General features: G+C 41.3%; 1 protein-coding gene across 1 annotated transcript in view; it reads left to right on the top strand.

Moving 5' to 3' along the window:
• LOC141556647 (tumor necrosis factor alpha-induced protein 2-like) overlaps positions 1–7,675 on the top strand; it is a 33,703-nt gene extending 26,028 nt beyond the window's left edge. Inside the window, exons 8-12 of the mRNA XM_074291103.1 lie at positions 786–897; positions 2,173–2,295; positions 3,073–3,228; positions 3,415–3,536; positions 6,360–7,675. Of these exons, the coding sequence (XP_074147204.1) occupies positions 786–897; positions 2,173–2,295; positions 3,073–3,228; positions 3,415–3,536; positions 6,360–6,501 (655 nt within the window). The 3' untranslated portion in view covers positions 6,502–7,675. The remainder of the gene's footprint in view (positions 1–785; positions 898–2,172; positions 2,296–3,072; positions 3,229–3,414; positions 3,537–6,359) is intronic.
• Positions 7,676–17,252: the final 9,577 nt, after the last annotated feature.

Raw genomic sequence — 17,252 nt, 5'->3', positions numbered from 1 at the left:
AAGCTCATCTCACTGGTCATCAGAGTACTCTGTCTTTTCCTGTTAGGGAAAGAGAAGGATCAGTATGGACTGAAGTAGTCAGAGAAGGCTCCTTGAAAAAAGAAAGGATTTGAATTGATCCTTGAAGAATGAGAATGGATATTTTGAGAAGAGGAGGCTTAAACAAAGGCATAGGGCATTTGCTGGTGGGCTCACCTGGCCTAAGAAGAGAGTTTCCACAAAGGGAGGGTAGGAAAATGAGCAGCCCCTCGTCTATGGAAACATAGACTGGTATGAAATCATGGACAGATACCAGGGTAAAGATATTGGACTTTAAGGTCCCACGAGGAGAGTTCCCCTGAAAACTTGTTCTCAGCTTTTTGCTGTAGGTTTACAAGAATCAATGCATAGAAAAAAATAAAACACTGAACTGGACAGAAGACCAGGGTTCAAGTCTGGGTTGCTGCTCACTGACTGCCTGTGTGATCTTGAATAAATCCCTTTACTTCTCTGGGTCTCCTTTTTGATCCTTTATAAAATAAGAAATAAAATGTTTCAAGAGCTATGGTCTTTTAGAGTAACTTTATTATATATTTACAAGGAATAGCAATACTATGTAATAGATTTGCAGTTTCATGTGCAATCATCTTTTTTTTTATTTTATCATTATGAAATTGCATGTTTTTTAAAGATAAAATAAAAATGTTAAAATATTAGCATAATAAGTAAAATAAAGCCAGGGGGTTTTGTAGTCTGTTTTGGGCTTGGATCAGTAGTTAGAGCAGCCTTTCTTTTCTCCTTTTTAGGACCTCCACTGACAAGGATTCAGAGGTTCCCAGCTACATCTTCTACCCCCTGAGTGAAATTGAGCAAAGTGGTTTCAACATTCTCCTCCAAGACCTGTTCCTGGAACTAAAGGTAAATAGAACTCTTGGGGGAAGAACGGGCGAGTGGCGGAGAACGGGAGAAAGGGGGGATGGTCAAGTGCCCTGTGTGCGCTCGTCCCTCTCTGAGGAGGCACAAATGAGACCACAGAGAGCCAGGAGGCTGGGAAAATCCTGGCCGACCAGCTTGTTTCCTTCTCCCCCGTGTCCTTCCCAGCCTCCAGACTTCCCCAAGTTGCCACTTTCCCAGCCTCTGTATTTCCGGTACTCAGTTCTGCAGTGCCCCACCCCTCACCCCATTTCAGGGCCCAGATACATCCTATCTATCTTTGTTTCCGAAAAATGATGAAAATCCCATCCTCTGCTCCCTGCTCCCCAATAGTGTTTGCTTTACAACTTGCCCTGGAACAGGCAAAAGCCTGTATTGGGTAATGAACCCTTAGTTCAGAGCAACAGTACTCATATTTTGGGTCTCGGTGTCCTGATTATTGAGAACTTGTCTCCCCACATGAGAGCTTTTGCATATGTGGGTTGTAACTATTAATATGTTGGGGTTCAGTCATTTTTTCAGCCCTTTCTTTCCCATCGAGACTCCTTTTGAGGGGGCTTTCTTGGCAATTTCCTTTTCCAGCGCATTTTACAGATAAGGAAACTGAGGCAAACAGGGTTAAGTGATTTGCCCAGGATCACACAAGCTAGTATCTGAGGTCAGATTTGAACTTAGGTTTTCCTGACTTCGGGCCCAGCACTCTTATTTCTGTGTCAGTTGGATGCCCTTCTATCGATTTTGCCATCTTAGAAATTGTGATATCTTATTCCAAAATGGTTTTGATCTTGATGACGCTTGAAAGGGTCTCAGGGACTACTAGGGATTCCTTGAATCAGACTTTGAGAAACATCAGTTTAAAATGCAACACTCCAACAGCTGTTCCAGGTTTGGCTGAAAGACATCTTCACTGTCCCAAAGAAGGAGCTGGAATCTCCCTGGAGAACTCTCCCCAATCTCTTCACACAAAACATAAAGAGTTTCTTGACCTCTGTTTGAAGCATTTGTGACAGAGTCAGGGAATAAGGAAAGAGGCAGAAGAGTGGGGGAAGGTAAAGAGGGAAGGACTGAAAATCTAGTTCCTCCAGATTGTGATAGGAATGTGAACCTGGAAATGGAGGTCACCACGTAGTAACTGATTGACAGCCCTCCCCCAGCCCCTATTTGTGGGCTGTGCTTTTGCGTGTGTGTGTGCACATGCATACGCGAGTGCACACATACCAGGGCTGTGCTTCAACATAAACAAAATCATTCCCTTTCTAGAATCTGTTCAAGAAGCTGACACAGACCCGCTGGACCACTCATGAGGAAACTGTGGCAGAAATCATTAAGATCACCAGTGGCTATCTGCCAGAATTCAAGGCCCTAAGAAAACGGTACCAAGAGGTAAGGAGGATGTAGCTGGGCCAGGAAGTGTCACTTCAGTCCCTAATAACAGGAAGTCTGCCTGATAGTCTGGCCCTTCTCCACCTTCACTCAGCCCATTTGGTTTGTGGGAACAGTCCATGTCCATCGGAAGAAGGAAGGGATGAACCCAAGGAATTCTTTATGACCTTTCACCCTAGGAATTTCTAGTATTAGCTTCTCCTCAACATACACCTGTCTCATCTCACAGGAGATGTTACAAGGAGATAGATTTTATTTAGTTCAATCTAATAATAGTTAGCATTTATATAGCTTTAAAGTTTTAAAAGCACTTTAAAATTTTAATCTCATTTTGTCTTTACAAACCTCTTACAGATGAAGAAGCTGAGGCAGCAGAGGTTATGTGACTTGCCCAGGGTCCTACAGCTAATAAGAGTAAAAAGGCCTTATTTGAACTCAGGTCTTTCCTTATTCCAGGGCCAGTATTCTATCCACTGCTCTCTTATTGCCTCTGATCTAATCTGTAATCTAAGGGAAAACCTGCTCCAAAGCAAAACGAATAACTTTCTGCCTTTGATTATATCAGATTAGATAATATAGAATCACAAAATCTCAAGGCATCTAGTCCAACTAGTATCTGAGCATCATCCCAGATAAGTCATGATCCAGATGTCCCCCTTCCTTCTTTTCTAACCCCTCAGCACTTTTACCAACTCAGTGCCCATATTTATACATCCTTCCAGTCCCATAACTGCTGCCCCTGTGCTGACCCAGCTGTTTTGCCCCCCCCTTTTTTAGGACATCATGGAAGCCATCCATCTATACCTCGTGAAGGAGTACATCATTCGTCTCTGCAAGAAGCGGTTAGTGCTGAAAACCGCTGACCTTCAGCAAAACTTGGCCAAGTGGATCTTCATGGATGCTAAGAACATCCAGAGCTTCTGTGCTGAGAATGTAAGGGGACAGCCTTTTATAAAATGAAAGTAGACTGAGAAATTCTGAGGGGAAAAGAAGACAATTTCATCATCTTCTATGGGTCCTCAATGATCTAGTTAAGGGGTTCATTCAGGCCACGGTAATTTGCCCCAATATGGAGTGGAACGCAATAGGACACAACTGACCAGATTTTCCCCCCTTTAGGGATCTCCTGCAGCTTGGCTAGAGCCAGCCCTCCCTACCCTGGCAGAAATCATTCGTCTCCAGGATACTAGCGCCATCAAGATTGAGGTGGCAACTTTTGCTAGTAGGTTTCCAGACTTCAGGTGAGTGGAAGAGAGCAAGGGAATTAAAATTCACCCCAGGTCTTATACTCATTACACAGATGAGGAAATTGAGGGTCATAGATTTGAAGCTGGAAAAACTCTTAGATGTCATCTTTTCATCTTACAGATAAAGAAATTTAGACCCAGAGACTCACAAAAAGTTCACACAGACAATTTCGGAAGTGGAATCTGAACTCAGATCACTCCTTATCTCAGATTTTTTAGCTATTTCCAAAAACCATATCTTCTAAACTATCTTAAAAAAAAATGTTAGGAGGAAAGAGGTTAAAGTGACATTTTGACTTCCTTTTTCTCCAGGTGCTTTTCATTGCTACCAGCGCCTGGGAACCTTAGCTCCATTCTATCCACCAGTCCTTCCCACTAGAAATGGGATTTCTGAAGTCAGAGAATCAATCAGTGACCTTAGGCTTGCCAAAGAATTAGGATTTTAGCCAGGATTTCCAGGGGGAATCCATGAAGTAGAGATGAGAAAAATTCCAGATCTGGGGACAACCAGCAGAAATGTACCAAATCTGGAGACAGAGTGCTTTGTTTGAGGAATAGTATCTGGAGGGCAGCTAGGTGCTGCAGGAGATAGAATACCAGCCCTGAAGTCAGGAGCACCTGAGTTCAAATCTGGTCTCAGACACTTAAGATCTATGTGCCATTGGACAAGTCACTTTACTTCAATTACCTCCAAAAGAAAAGGGAATAGTTTCTGATGTCATGAGCTCTTTTGGGGGGAGTACTACTACTGCTCTTTGTTCATGAGAACCAATATTCAGGTACTGGGGTAGAGGCCAGTGAATAAGGAGGCTCTCTGTCCTTGAGAATCTTACACTTGAAGAAAAAGACTAAGAAGTAACATTTAGATAATTATCATAGTCTGACATTCATATGCCATTTTATACTTTTTAAAGGAACTTTTGCTCCCATAATCTCACATCCTCCCACCAGCTCTGAGAAGGTATAGGCCAGGGATTGTATTACTTCTCCCTTCTGAGTCATTTCCTGGCATTCCAGGCCTGTGATCCTCTAGCTGCAACATACGCCTCCCTGGCTTTTTTCTTACTGTTCCCCATCTCTTCCTGCTAAGTCGTCTCTCCCTGTGACTCAAAGCAAGCTGTCCCCCAACCTGAAAGGCAAGTCTTCTATCACTGCCTCTTGCAGTCTTTTTTTTCCTTCAAGGCACCACTTCCTCCTTGAACTTCACCCCTCTTCCATCCCCAACCTCTCCAGTCAAACATAACCTCTACTCTCCAATTTCTCATTGAACTTTACCCAGACTGCTCCTTTGTATCATAGTTATTTGTGCATGAGTTCTTCCTCTCTGTGAGTGGGGGCTCCTGAAGGGCAGAGAATGTGCCATTTTTATCTTAGTATCTTCACTGCTGAGCATGGGGCTTCTCAGACAGCAGGTTCTTAAAAGCAAATCTTTGTGGATTTGAACCAAATCTGAAGTGAAGAAGCTGAGCTCATGGTCTCCAGAGCTTCTTCTAGCTCTGAAAGTTGGTATTCCACGTTTTCTAAGGCTTCTCCCAGGACCAACTTTCTGGGGTTCTTATTCCATCTTTCTTTAAAATGGGCGGGAAATTCCACTTCAGGATGCCTCTCTTGGGCCCTCCCCCCCCCTCCTGCCACAGTCTCTGAGGCAGGAATGAGCACTCCCCTCTGTGGGAAAGAAGAAATTCAACACGGGGGAAAAGAAGACTTTCCTATCCTCCAGAAGCCAGTGGAAAGTGGGGAAAGGTTAGGAGTAGGGATGGAAAACACAGCATTAGAGGTGGAGGCCATGGAGTCCAACCTTTTTCATATTACTCCTTTGGAGATATTGAGTGTTTTGGCCAGAACGTGAACTCAGGCCTTCATGACTGTATCACAATTCCTTTAGAGTAGGAGAGAGCCCATAATGCATAATTTCTTTTTTATCCAATAAATGCAGCAATGTAATGCTATGTAATTAATAGCAATTAACTATAGCATAGCAGTAATAGCCTAAGATAAAATAATGTAACAGGTTCATAAAGCAAGGACGAAGTACATGGGGTAGGAGAAAGAACCCTTGACCAGGATAGGAAGCAAACAACATGAATCCTGGACTTAGCTCTGTCACTGACTCTGCATGACTTTAGGTACAGCATTAATAATCTGTGGTTCTCTTTATGTTATAATTCAATAAACATTTATTGAGCATCTACTGTATGCAGAGTAATGCTAAGGAAAAATAATAAGGCTTGGATTAATCAATCAGTAAGCATTTATTAAGCACCTACTGATGCTGGGCACTGGAAATACAAATGCAATGAATGAAAAGATTCTTTTCCTGTCCTTTGGGAGACACAGCATGTATATATACTAATATATACAAAGTGTAGATTCAAGGTAAATACGTTCAGCAGCAAGGCCATAGCATCTGGGGATAACAGGGAAGGCCTGATGCAGGAAGTCATAGTTAGGTTTTGAGGGAAATTAGGGCTTCTAATGAGTAGGGGTGAGAAGATGGTCTGTCTGTAGGGTATGACAGTTCCGATATAGGTGTGCCTCAAGGTGGAGATTAAAGATTAGCAATGATGTAGCAGGAAAAAAATTATGCCTTTGAATTTTTTAATCTTCATAGTTCTGTCACCCAGGGCTAGTCCCCTTTTTCTCTGGGTCTCAGTTTTCTCATCTCTGTAAGAATGAGGTTGGCTGGACTAAATGACCCCTGAATCCCCTTCTAGATTTGACGTTCTCTGTATGTTGGAAAGGTGAGATTGAGGGACAGAAGAGAGAGGTACTTGGGGAGCAGCATTCCCCTCATCTTGTCATTGTCTTCTGTTACAGCAAAGGACACTTGGGATCCATCCTGTTCATCAAGGGCAACTTGAGCAACAGTGAAATCAAAAGCATTAAAAGCATATTGGACGATAGCACTTTGTTGACAAGATCCTCCAAGTCCTTATTTTCACATATAAAGGTTGGTTAGCTTTTAACCCCAGCCTGGCCTGACCTGGCTCCTGGTTGCACCCATGGCCCTGACAACTCAAGACAATCACGGAGAGACTGGAATTTACTTCACTCCCCCCTTCTATTAACGCGTAGTTCGAACTAGAAGATGTCTAAGGTACCTTGAGTTCTGACATTCTCGGCTCTAAGTCACTTCTCGGGTCTGGCCTTCAGTTGAGATTTGTTCCAGATCTAATATTCTTGTTCTGTGACTTCAGAACTTATTCCAGCTCTGTGTTCTCTGGTCTGTGACTCTACACCCCTGCCAGCTCTACAAATTACGTTTTCTCCTTCCTCTCGCGTGCCTTCAGTTGTACGAGGATCAGGCCAAGAGAAGAGAGATGTCTTCCCCAGATTTCACAGCCAGAACATGTCTGAGCTGCGTCTAGAATCCAGGTCTCTTACCTCCCACCTTGGGCTTTCTCCCCGGCTCTCCACAGTCAGAACACTGAGCCCAAAGTCAGATGGGAAAGCTCCCAGGAGAAAGCTGCCCCTCTGCCCTTCCTGCCAGCCTCTCTTGTGGAAGGGCTCTCTCTGCTCCATTCTTCTCTCCAGGTCCCTCCTTGCTTCCATGAAATGTTCCTCAGTAGGGTTGGCACGAGACCCTCTTGTACTGATTCTGATTTCCCCCACACTTGGGAGCAGCCTGCTGAGGCCAAAGGTCAGGACTGGAAATGGAAGCCCTCAAGGTCCTATGTTGGGAGATCCTGTTCAAGGAGCTCGTAGTGGAGAAGTATAGACTTTTCTCTCTAGACTTCCACCTGAATCTCTGGGAAACAACATATGTGTTCTCATTTTCCCTTCTCTACAGTTATGCCTTCAGGTACTTCCACAGACACAAATGTGAACACATGTGAAATATAACTATCCTTTCCGTATCCCTCCGGGAGGCCAGAAGGATTGGCTCTAAGAGGCAGTTCTAGACCAGGCATCTTGGAATTCTCTTTCCCCTCCACTGTCGGTGATTAAAATCTCTCAGTGACCATGATTGGAGCATGAGCCCAGGGATGCTCTGTCTCCCTTTTTGGGCTGGGGCCCCAGCTTAATGTAAATTGTGCATATTGTAGAGAACTTTTTGTTTGTATGTCTTTGTATCTGAAATTTGTACCTAAGTTTTTATAGTTTGTTATTAAAAGTCCCACTGAACAATTTCAGGTGGAATGTCTTCATTCTGTATCTCAGCTTCATTTCTGCACCAGAGTAATTATTCCTATTCTAAAATAACAAATTGGTATTTGAGTAAATAATATTTAGAAAGCATTCAATCTTCTTAGACACAAGGCTCATCTCCATATCTAAACCACGAGCCTTGGCCAAGGTCACACAGCAAGTGGGAGAGCTCATCCCAGATCCCCCAGATCATCTGACTCAAATGCCATATAACTGGCCACAACTAACTTCCCTGCTCTCCATTTCTGGCATAAGGTGCTTAGAAAGCCAACTTTACAAATGATATTTTTTTCATGATTTCACAATGATAATTTATATCGTATTGCTTGTCCTTTAAGGAGGTCCTGAAGGGAGAAAGAGAAGGAGGAGGTTGAAGTGGGGGAGGAGAAAGAGAAAGGAAAGGGAAGGGAGAGAGAAGGGGAGGAGAGCAAGGGGGGAAAGGTAAAGGGGAAGAGAAAGAGGAGAGGGAGAAGGGGAAAGGGAGGAGAAAGAGGAGTCAAAAATAAATAAATAATAAAATTTATAAAACAAAATACAAATGAGGAAATATGGTCAGAGAGGGGAAGTGACTTGGGGTCATAGGATTCAGAAGTGAAAGAAACCTTAAAGATCATCCAGTCACATTGCAGCATCCCAGAGAGAGGAAGGAACTTTCCAAGACCCAAGGAGAGATGTCCGACAGTCTCAATCTCCTGATTCCCTACATGGAACTCTTAACTGCAACTCCCACACTGCCTTGCCTGTCTGCATACATATGTTCAACTCTGACCACAGAACACCCTTCATATGCCTCCCCAGAAATGGAAAACGTCCTGGGCCCAAAGCATAGACAAGCTAACCCCCAGGCAGTTATACAAAAGCATAAGGAACATCATCAAGCAGTCTCTGTGCCTGTAGCTGGAAAGCCTTGTTTTATCCCCTGAGATTTGTATAAATAGCAGTACAACTCACTCCCTGTCCTTGCCAACAGTCTCTCTCAAGAGTTCCCCAGAATTTTCTTGTTTTCCTTTCCAATGTGAGGAAATGGAATCATAAATCAGATCCAGACCTTGGGACTGAGTCATGAGCACGTACACTCTCCCTAAAATTGTAGCACATATATATTGGTGAGAAAGTGGGCTCAGGACAGGGGCTTGATCTGGAATGTGGGTCTGAACTCAGTCTGGGTCTAAGTTCTGTTGGTGATTGGGCTCAGGAACTGGTCTCAGTCCAGAAGTCAGGATTCAAACAATGAAGGAGATTAGGGTTCGGAGTTCAAGCTACAATCAAGACTGGATCATCATCCGGGCCTGAGCTAGGACTCTTAGCCATGGCTGGAATCAGGAATGTATCTACACCAGCTACTGGGATTAATAAAGACTAACTATTCAACAAAAAACTGCTTAGAAAACTGGAAAGCAGGCTGGCAGAAATTAGGTTTAGACAAACATCTTGTACCATCTTCCAAAATAAACTCCACATAGGTAAATAATTTAGATATAAAAGATCATATCACTAAAAAATTAGCCAGTAAACAAGTAAAAAATTTTCTATCAGGTCTAAGAATAGGAGGAAGAGTTCATGGTGGAGCAAATGAAGAGAGGATCAAAAAGATAAAATAAAAATTGATTATAGACATAAAATTAAAGTTTTCATAGAAATAGAATGATTACAGCTAAAATTAGAAGGAAAATAGAAGGAAATGTTTGTATTAAGTTTCTCTGATAAAGATATATATAAGGAGCTGATTGAAATTTATAAGAATAAAAATCCATTCCCTAATTTCTCATCTGATAACTTGTCAAAGCATATGAATAGATAGTTTTTAAAGGAGGAAATACTTGTTATGTCAACATCCTTGTTAAAAAAAAAAAAAATACTCCAGGGGGCAGCTAGATGGTGCAGTGGACAGAGCACAAGCAGGACCCTGAGTTCAAATCTGGTCTTAACTTAACACTTAACACTTCTAGCGGTGTGATCCAATTGCCTCAGCAAAAAAAAAAAAAAAAATCCAAATCACAATTATAGAAATGCAGCTCTGAGAGTCTATCTCATACCTCTCAGACTGGCAAAGATAAGAGGGAAAATGAAAAATATTAGAGGGGCTGTAAGAAAATAAGCATATTAATGCATTGTTGATAGAATTAGGAATTGATCTAGTTATTCTGGAAAGTAATTTGAAAGTATGCTCCAAAAGCCACCAAATTGTGTATATCCTTTTTGTCCTAGAGCAACAAGTGTGGTCCTTGGACCCCTGGAGTTCCCCAAGAATTTATTGAGGAGTTTGTAAGATCAAAACTACTTTCATAATAATACTAAGACATTATTCTTCTATTAAAATATTCTTCCCTTTTAAAACTAACTATGTAAGGCCAAATTTTTTTCATGTTCTTCAAACAAAACAAAAACAGATGGAATGCAGTAGAGATGAGGATCCAGCTGTCTTTTATTAATCTAAGCACTAAAAGATTTTCCAAAATATATAAAACAATATCACTGACTAAGCTTTGAGGGAAAACAGTTGTTTTCATTAAAATATTTTATTTATGTTAGCATATGATTTATTATTGTTATTTTAATGAATTAATATTTTAAAATTTTTAACAGCTTTAATTTCTTTCTTTCTTTCTTTCTTTTTTTCTTTCTTTCTTTCTTTCTTTCTTTCTTTCTTTCTTTCTTTCTTTCTTTCTTTCTTTCTTTCTTTCTTTCTTTCTTTCTTTCTTTCTTTCTTTCTTTCTTTCTTTCTTTCTTTTTTTTTGCCAAGGTAAATGGAGTTAAGTGACTTGCCCGGGGTCACACAGCTAAGTGTTAAGTGTCTGAAACCAGATTTGAACTTGGGTCCTCCTGACTTCAGGGCCCACTGCACCACCTAGCTGCTCCAACAGTTTTAATTTCAAACACATTAATTGATAACCCACATAAACAAAAACAATAAAAATCAATTGATAATTGACATAAAAAAGTTCTTTGGGGTCTTCGATAATTTTAAGAGTATCAGAGTTCTAAGTGAGAAGTGGAGATAACACTAATGCACTCATACCCTAAAGAGAGCAAAGAAAAAGGAAAAAGAACCCATATATACAAAAATATTTGTAGCAGGTCTTTTTGTAGTTGCAAAGAACTGGAAACTATGGGGTACTCATACATTGGATATTAGCTGAATAATCATTGTATTTTAATATAACAAGTGATTAGGATGATATAAGAAATGATGAGAGTGTGTTTCAGAGAAACCTAGGAACACTATACAATCTTTTGCTAAGTGAAGTGAGCAGAACCAGGGGAATAATTCACATAATAACAACAGTGTAAAGATATACAACTTTGAAAAACCTAAGAACTCTGTAATGTAATAATCAGCCATGATTCTAGAGGACAAATGAGGAAGTGTGATACCCTCCTTCTGACAGAGAAGTGATAGCCTGAGACATACCTTGTTAGTCATGGTCAATGTGGAAATTTATTTTGCTTGATCCTCCATTTTTGATGCAAAGGTTTTGTTTTTCTTCCATTTTTTTTAAAGCAGAAAAGAGAAAAAGATAAGCATTATCATTGACCCAAAAAAAAAAAAAGATATAATAAAGCAATACATTAAAAGAGGAATCTTTGGGGTAGCTAGGTGGTGCAATGGTTAGAGCACCAGCCCTGAAGTCAGGAGGACCCGAGTTCAAATCTGGTCTCAGACACTTAACACTTCCTAGCTGTGTGACCCTGGGCAAGACACTTAACCCCAGTTGCCTCAGCCAAAAAAAAAAAAAAAAAAGGAATCTTTGTAAAGCTGGGATGGGGGGAGTAAAATCTGGAGCTTTGATTAGGGCCTGGGGTCAAGATTCTGTCAGTTGTCAGGATGAGGTCTCAGACTAGAGTTGCATTCAAGGCTCTTTCTTTGTTAACAGTCTGTTTAAGGTTAGTTTTTGGTGTTTTCCTGCAGGCCTATGACCTTGGGCTCCTCTGTGACAGATCAGTTACAGATTACATGTCAGTCTAAATCAGGGTCAAGGCTCAGTTTTGGAAGAAACAATCATTTATGTGTAGTGTTCTGGTTGGTTTTCTAAAGGTCTCTGGACCAGCCTTTGTTTCAGTTCAGTAATCACCACGAGTACAGCCGAGTGTTAAAGTCCAAATCCTTTATTGTCTTGTTCAAAGTTCTATCTCCTTCACTTGGGGGTCAGTTAGTTTTCTGGAGGCCTTCCGGAGTCTTGGGGAGAAGTGAAGGAGGAGAGCCTGCCACCAAGGTGGTGTGAGATGGGATGAATCTGTCTGTCTCTGAGTCTGTGCTGGCTGTTATATACTCTATTATAATTACATTATCATAGATGTGAATCTTGTCGAACTATATTAAGCACTAAGTACATGTGCTGAACTAGAGAACTATTAATCACCATGCTAAACTAGATAACCATTGTCTCATCAATTCCACTGATTTAGCACCTTGTAAGAATCCTTGTTTCAGAGTTCTGGCCCATAACATTTACTAAACAACTATTATGTGCTAGGCACTTGCTGTTTTACAAATATTATCTTATCTTCACAATAACCCTAAGAGATAGTATTGTTATTATCCTCATTTACAAGTGGGGAAACTAAGGCAGAGTGATTTGTCTAAGGTTACACAGATAATACTTGTCTGTGGCCAAACTTAAAACTTCGTCTTCCTGACTCCAGGCCCAGAATTCTATTCGCTGCTCCAACCGGTTACCTTGACATCTCAGATTAAAGTCAGAGTTCATTTGGGGATTAATGTGCAAATTCAGTTTTAACTTCTATCCTAGGCCTAGTCTAGCTAAGTCATATCAGTCTTGGCTTGGTTCAGTCCAAAACTGAAATTAGCACCAGGGTCAAGATCAGAATTCCTCTATAACTGTGTTCAGTGGTCAGTCTTGGATCGATGATCACTTGGGTAACATTTTGGAGGCTCCAACTAGAACCCAGATAGGTCCTACCTGGAATCGAGTCTCAGGATGAGGTTTAAGTCCTGGCTCTTCTGTGAGGTGTGAAATATGCCAAGGAAACAGTCCCCCTCAGCCAAAGGAAGATTTTGGGGAGAGAGAAAAGAGCCATTTCCCCAAAGCATCCAGGATAGCTTGTGTCCAGAAGCCCTGAATAGCACAGCAAATGGAGTCCCCAAGAAATGAAAGAGAGAAGGAATGAAGAAACTTTTCCTAAGGAAAAGTCTTAAAAGTTGTAGGATGTCAGCTATCTGAACTCAGGTACCATCTTCCAGACTTAACTACTCCAGCCTGTAGAACTATAATTGTCTGATACTTCTCCTATTCCATCCCTCCCTAGACCACTTAGAGTGATTGGCAGACTTGGACAGCAGCTGTAAGATCACCAAGTCCACCGTAATGGTTTTTACAGAGAACAAAATGGGAGATCTGAGAAGAGAAACATTTACCCAAGATCATATAGTGATCCAAACCTCCAAATCCCCAAGCCCGTGCTGCTTTTCAGACTATTCATTTTTCAGGCTTTTCATTCTATTCTGCCGCCATTTACCCAGTTATCTAGGCTCTACCATTGATCTTTTGTGTGACCTGGAACAAATTACCGCCTTATAGTTTCTCCATCTGTAAAACAGGATTGAAATAGATGATTGAAAAAGTCCCTTTCCGTTCTGACATTCAATGGACTCCTCCACCTGTCTGTCACTTATATCCAAGCATGTTTGTCATAGTGATCATTTACATTTCAGAAATCAACAAAGGCTACAAATCAGGATTCAAGATTTTGTTTTGTTGATTTAGAAAGTGATGAATAAAATGTTAGTGATAAAGATTAAACTTAAGAGTCCTATATACTTATTTTTTTTGGGGGGGGAGGTAGATCTTTTTTAGTTATTAGATCTTTACCAGCATCACCACTGCCTATATCTAACATGTCCCTATTTGCATTAACCTTGAGACTCTTTTATAACATAGATCATGAAGGGGAACTAGAAAGGAGATGAAGACAAACCTCACCTATTTCCTCATTAGTCTACTTCAGGTCCTGGTTCAATACCCGACCTATAGAGATAACCTGTAAGGATTCTTTCCCATTACTGGGGTTGGGAATCCAGGGCCATATACAGAAGAGCTTCTACTACCAAGTCACAGCAGGAAGAAAATCCACCGGAATGAAGTAATTAATGGAAAGTTTCAACCAACAAGCCATTGTACACTGTTGGGCTGCAGAGTAAGGCAAGGGGGCAGAGGGAAAGGAAGACCATTTGTCTCTGCCACAGGAAAAGGAAAAGAGACTCAGGTGTGGTGCCAGGCTCCCACCTTGGGCCGGCTACTGAGTATCCTTTGCTGTCATAACAAGGCTGACCAATTGCAGCTAAATGGTTCAATGGATAGAGTAGTGGACCTGAGTCAGAAAGACCTGAGGTCAAACCCAGCCTTGAACACTTAGTAGTATCATTTAACCTTGGTTTGCCTTAATCCACTGTGGGAGGAAATGAGAAACCACTCCATTATCTTTGCCAAGAAAACCCCATGGATAGTGTGGTCCAGAGGGTCATGAAGAGTTGGACACGACAACAATGGAACCAGAAGGAAAATATGACAGCTGCCACTGCTTCATCAGCTTGGGCCATATCTATTTTGCTAGGAAAACACACAGAAAGAACAGATACTGAAACACTGGAGTGGAATAGAAAGAACAATAGTCAATAAACATTTATTAAGCACCTACTGTGTACCAGACTCCGTGCTAAGTGCTGGGGAGACAAATAAGAAAAAAAGAGTTCCTGCCCTCAAGGACACAATCTGAGACAACACACAAAAGGAGACTGAAAAAGGAGGTGTAGGGAAATGATATTGTAGAGTCAAAACCAAGTATCACTGCTTATGGGAAAGAGGAGCTGGAGAATTCTGAGCCCTCTATAAAAAAAGAGCTGGGAGGAATTTATTGCTCTCCCTTTGGACCCTCCAGGCACAGAGGAGTAGTTTCTGAGGAAATATTAAGTATCAAAGTTGAATCAGTCTCCATGACGATAAAATTTCAAGGACTTTGATTCTAATCTCAATTCTACTACTAATTGTCTCTGACTGTGAGCAAGTTTTCTCAACCTGAGTGACTGGAAGTTCAGTGGTGCCATCCATGGGTTATGATGCTTACAAGGTACTAAGACAGTGAGTGGAATTGATAGAGACAACAGTTATCTAATTTAGCATGGTTCAGTATGATTGATCTGATCCTACAAGGAGATGCTATGGGCCAGAACTTGAAACAAGGTACTGAGTGGAATTGAGGAAACAGTGGTTAGATCTAATTTAGCATTAATTTAATCCTACAACAAATAATGGTTTCCTAGTGATGAAATGACTGCTATAACATACTCAGTGTGGGGCATGTAAGGGAGAAGCTCTCAGGGCCAGACGCACAAGCCCACTCTCGGAGGTGGAGTCAGATTCATTGCATCTTCCACCTTTGTGCTGGCTGAGACTTTGGATTCGGAGGGAGCTGGAGGCAGAAGCTGGAAGAGACAAAGGACTAGCGGCAAGAACTCTTGGAACCAAGGAGAGAGCTAGGCCTCTAAGAAAGCTAACCGGGCTATTTTGAAGGAGAAAATAAAGGATCTGAACTTTTAGCTCCTGGCTGCATTTGGGGTGATTATTGAACTGAACTGAAAGGAAGGCTGCCTCCAGAAGCCCCCAAGAAACCTGCTCCCAGAGAACATTACAATTTAGAAAAGAACATTACATCTACGGAAATAGGAAATTTCAGAAACAGGGAGGAAAAAGACATTGGGTTCTATTTTTTGACATGTTGAATTTGAGATAGCTAAAGAACATCCAGTTGGAAATATCCAAATAAGAAGTTATATTGAATTGGAACTCAGGAAAAAAATTGATATTGGACTAGAATTAAAGTGAGTGACATAATTGACATCTATTGATAAAGGAATTGTTGAATCACCAAAGTTCAACATTGGAATTGGTCCCTAGTTCAACCCATACATAAAAGGGATTCCACGTATAACAAATAGTCATCCAGACTCTGCTTGAAGGCATGCAAAGCAGGAACCCTATCATTTCAATCTCACTTTTGGACAGCTCTAATTGCTGGAAAGTTTTCTCTGATATCAAGGCTAAATCTTTACAACTCTCACTCATTGTTTCTGGTTCAGTCTTCTGGGTCTAAAGAAAATACTTCTACCTGACAGCCTGTCAAATGCTTGAAAATACCTATTAGGTTTTGTAGAGGGTCACAGTGAGTGGGGAAACTCTGGGTGAAGAATAAGACCCATCAGCCCAGAGGGAACCTGCTCACAACGTCTGGTTCAGCTCCCCATCTGCCCTAAGGGCTCTCAGCCTTCCAGAGAAGTCAGGGGGCAGTGACCATGTGTATTGTGATTGAAGCAGAGTGACAGCAGGTGGCAAATTACATACAATAGCAAGTTGTTTATGTGGTCCCATGTGCACAGTGTTGTTTTTGTTACAATATGTAAAAGGGAAAGCCCTTGAGATAAAGGAACTCCATTTTTCCATCGTCCTCTTGAGTCTCACCTCATCACTTCTCCACTAGGAAGGTATATTTTAATCACCCCAGTCTGGGGGCTCTAGAAAGCAGGACACAATAAGGTTTGCCCTGCATCTTCTCTTCTTTGAGCTAAACACAATTAGTTATTTCATCCACTCCTCATAGTCCGTGGGTTTAAGGCTTTTCATCAATCTGGTTGTCCTCCTCCCAACGAGTCTCTAGCTTACCAATACCTTTCTTAATCTATGGTGGCTAGGGTTAGGGCTAGGTCTGAGGAGGGCAGAGTACAGTAGGATTATTGCCTCCCTATTCCTGGAAGCTATGTCCTCTTAAAGCAACCCAAGATCATAATGGCTCTTTTTGCTGCTTTAACATACTGCTTATCTCAGCCCATTAAACCCTCTATCTTCTTCAGAACAACTAATATCTAACCACGTCTTAATTTCCTCATTAGAGTCAGTCCAATTCCCTAGCCTATCAAGATCCTTGGAATCATTTTTGTAAAGTTGGCTATCTTGCCCAGTTTTCTATGAGCTACAAAATTGGATGAGCACACTAAGTCTTCATACAAATCATTGATAAAAATGTTAAACAGGGGCAGCTAGGAGGGCACAGTGGACAGAGCACCAGCCCTGAAGTCAGGAGGATCTGAGTTCAAATCTGGTCTCAAGACACTTAAAACTTTCTAACTCTGTGACCCTGGGTAAGTCACTTAACCCCAAGTGCCTCAGGAAAAAAAAAAAAAAAAAAGTAAACACAGGCAAAACCAACAAATCCTAGACTCCGTTAGAGACCCCCTGAATCCATTGACACTGAATCAGTTTTAAATGGATTTCAGTGAATAAATAAAAGTGCCTACTATGTTAAAAACTGGAGATTAAAAAAAAAAAAAAAAAAAGAGGCAAAAGACAATGCTTTCCCTCAAAGTGCTCACAATCTATTAGGGGAAGACAAGAAACAAACATGGAAGTTATATACAGGATAAATAAGAAATAAGTAAAAAAGGGAAGTCATTAGAAATAAGAGGGATTAAAAAGCCTTCCTGTAGAAAGTAGGATTTCAGATGGGGCTTGAAAGAAGACAGTTGGCAGGGATGAGGAGGGAGGCGCATTT

Source organism: Sminthopsis crassicaudata, chromosome 2 (assembly GCF_048593235.1).
Source record: "Sminthopsis crassicaudata isolate SCR6 chromosome 2, ASM4859323v1, whole genome shotgun sequence".
Classification (NCBI taxonomy): Eukaryota; Metazoa; Chordata; class Mammalia; order Dasyuromorphia; family Dasyuridae; genus Sminthopsis; species Sminthopsis crassicaudata.
Note: the sequence above shows the minus strand (reverse complement) of the source record. Positions and strands in the feature narration are given on the sequence as shown.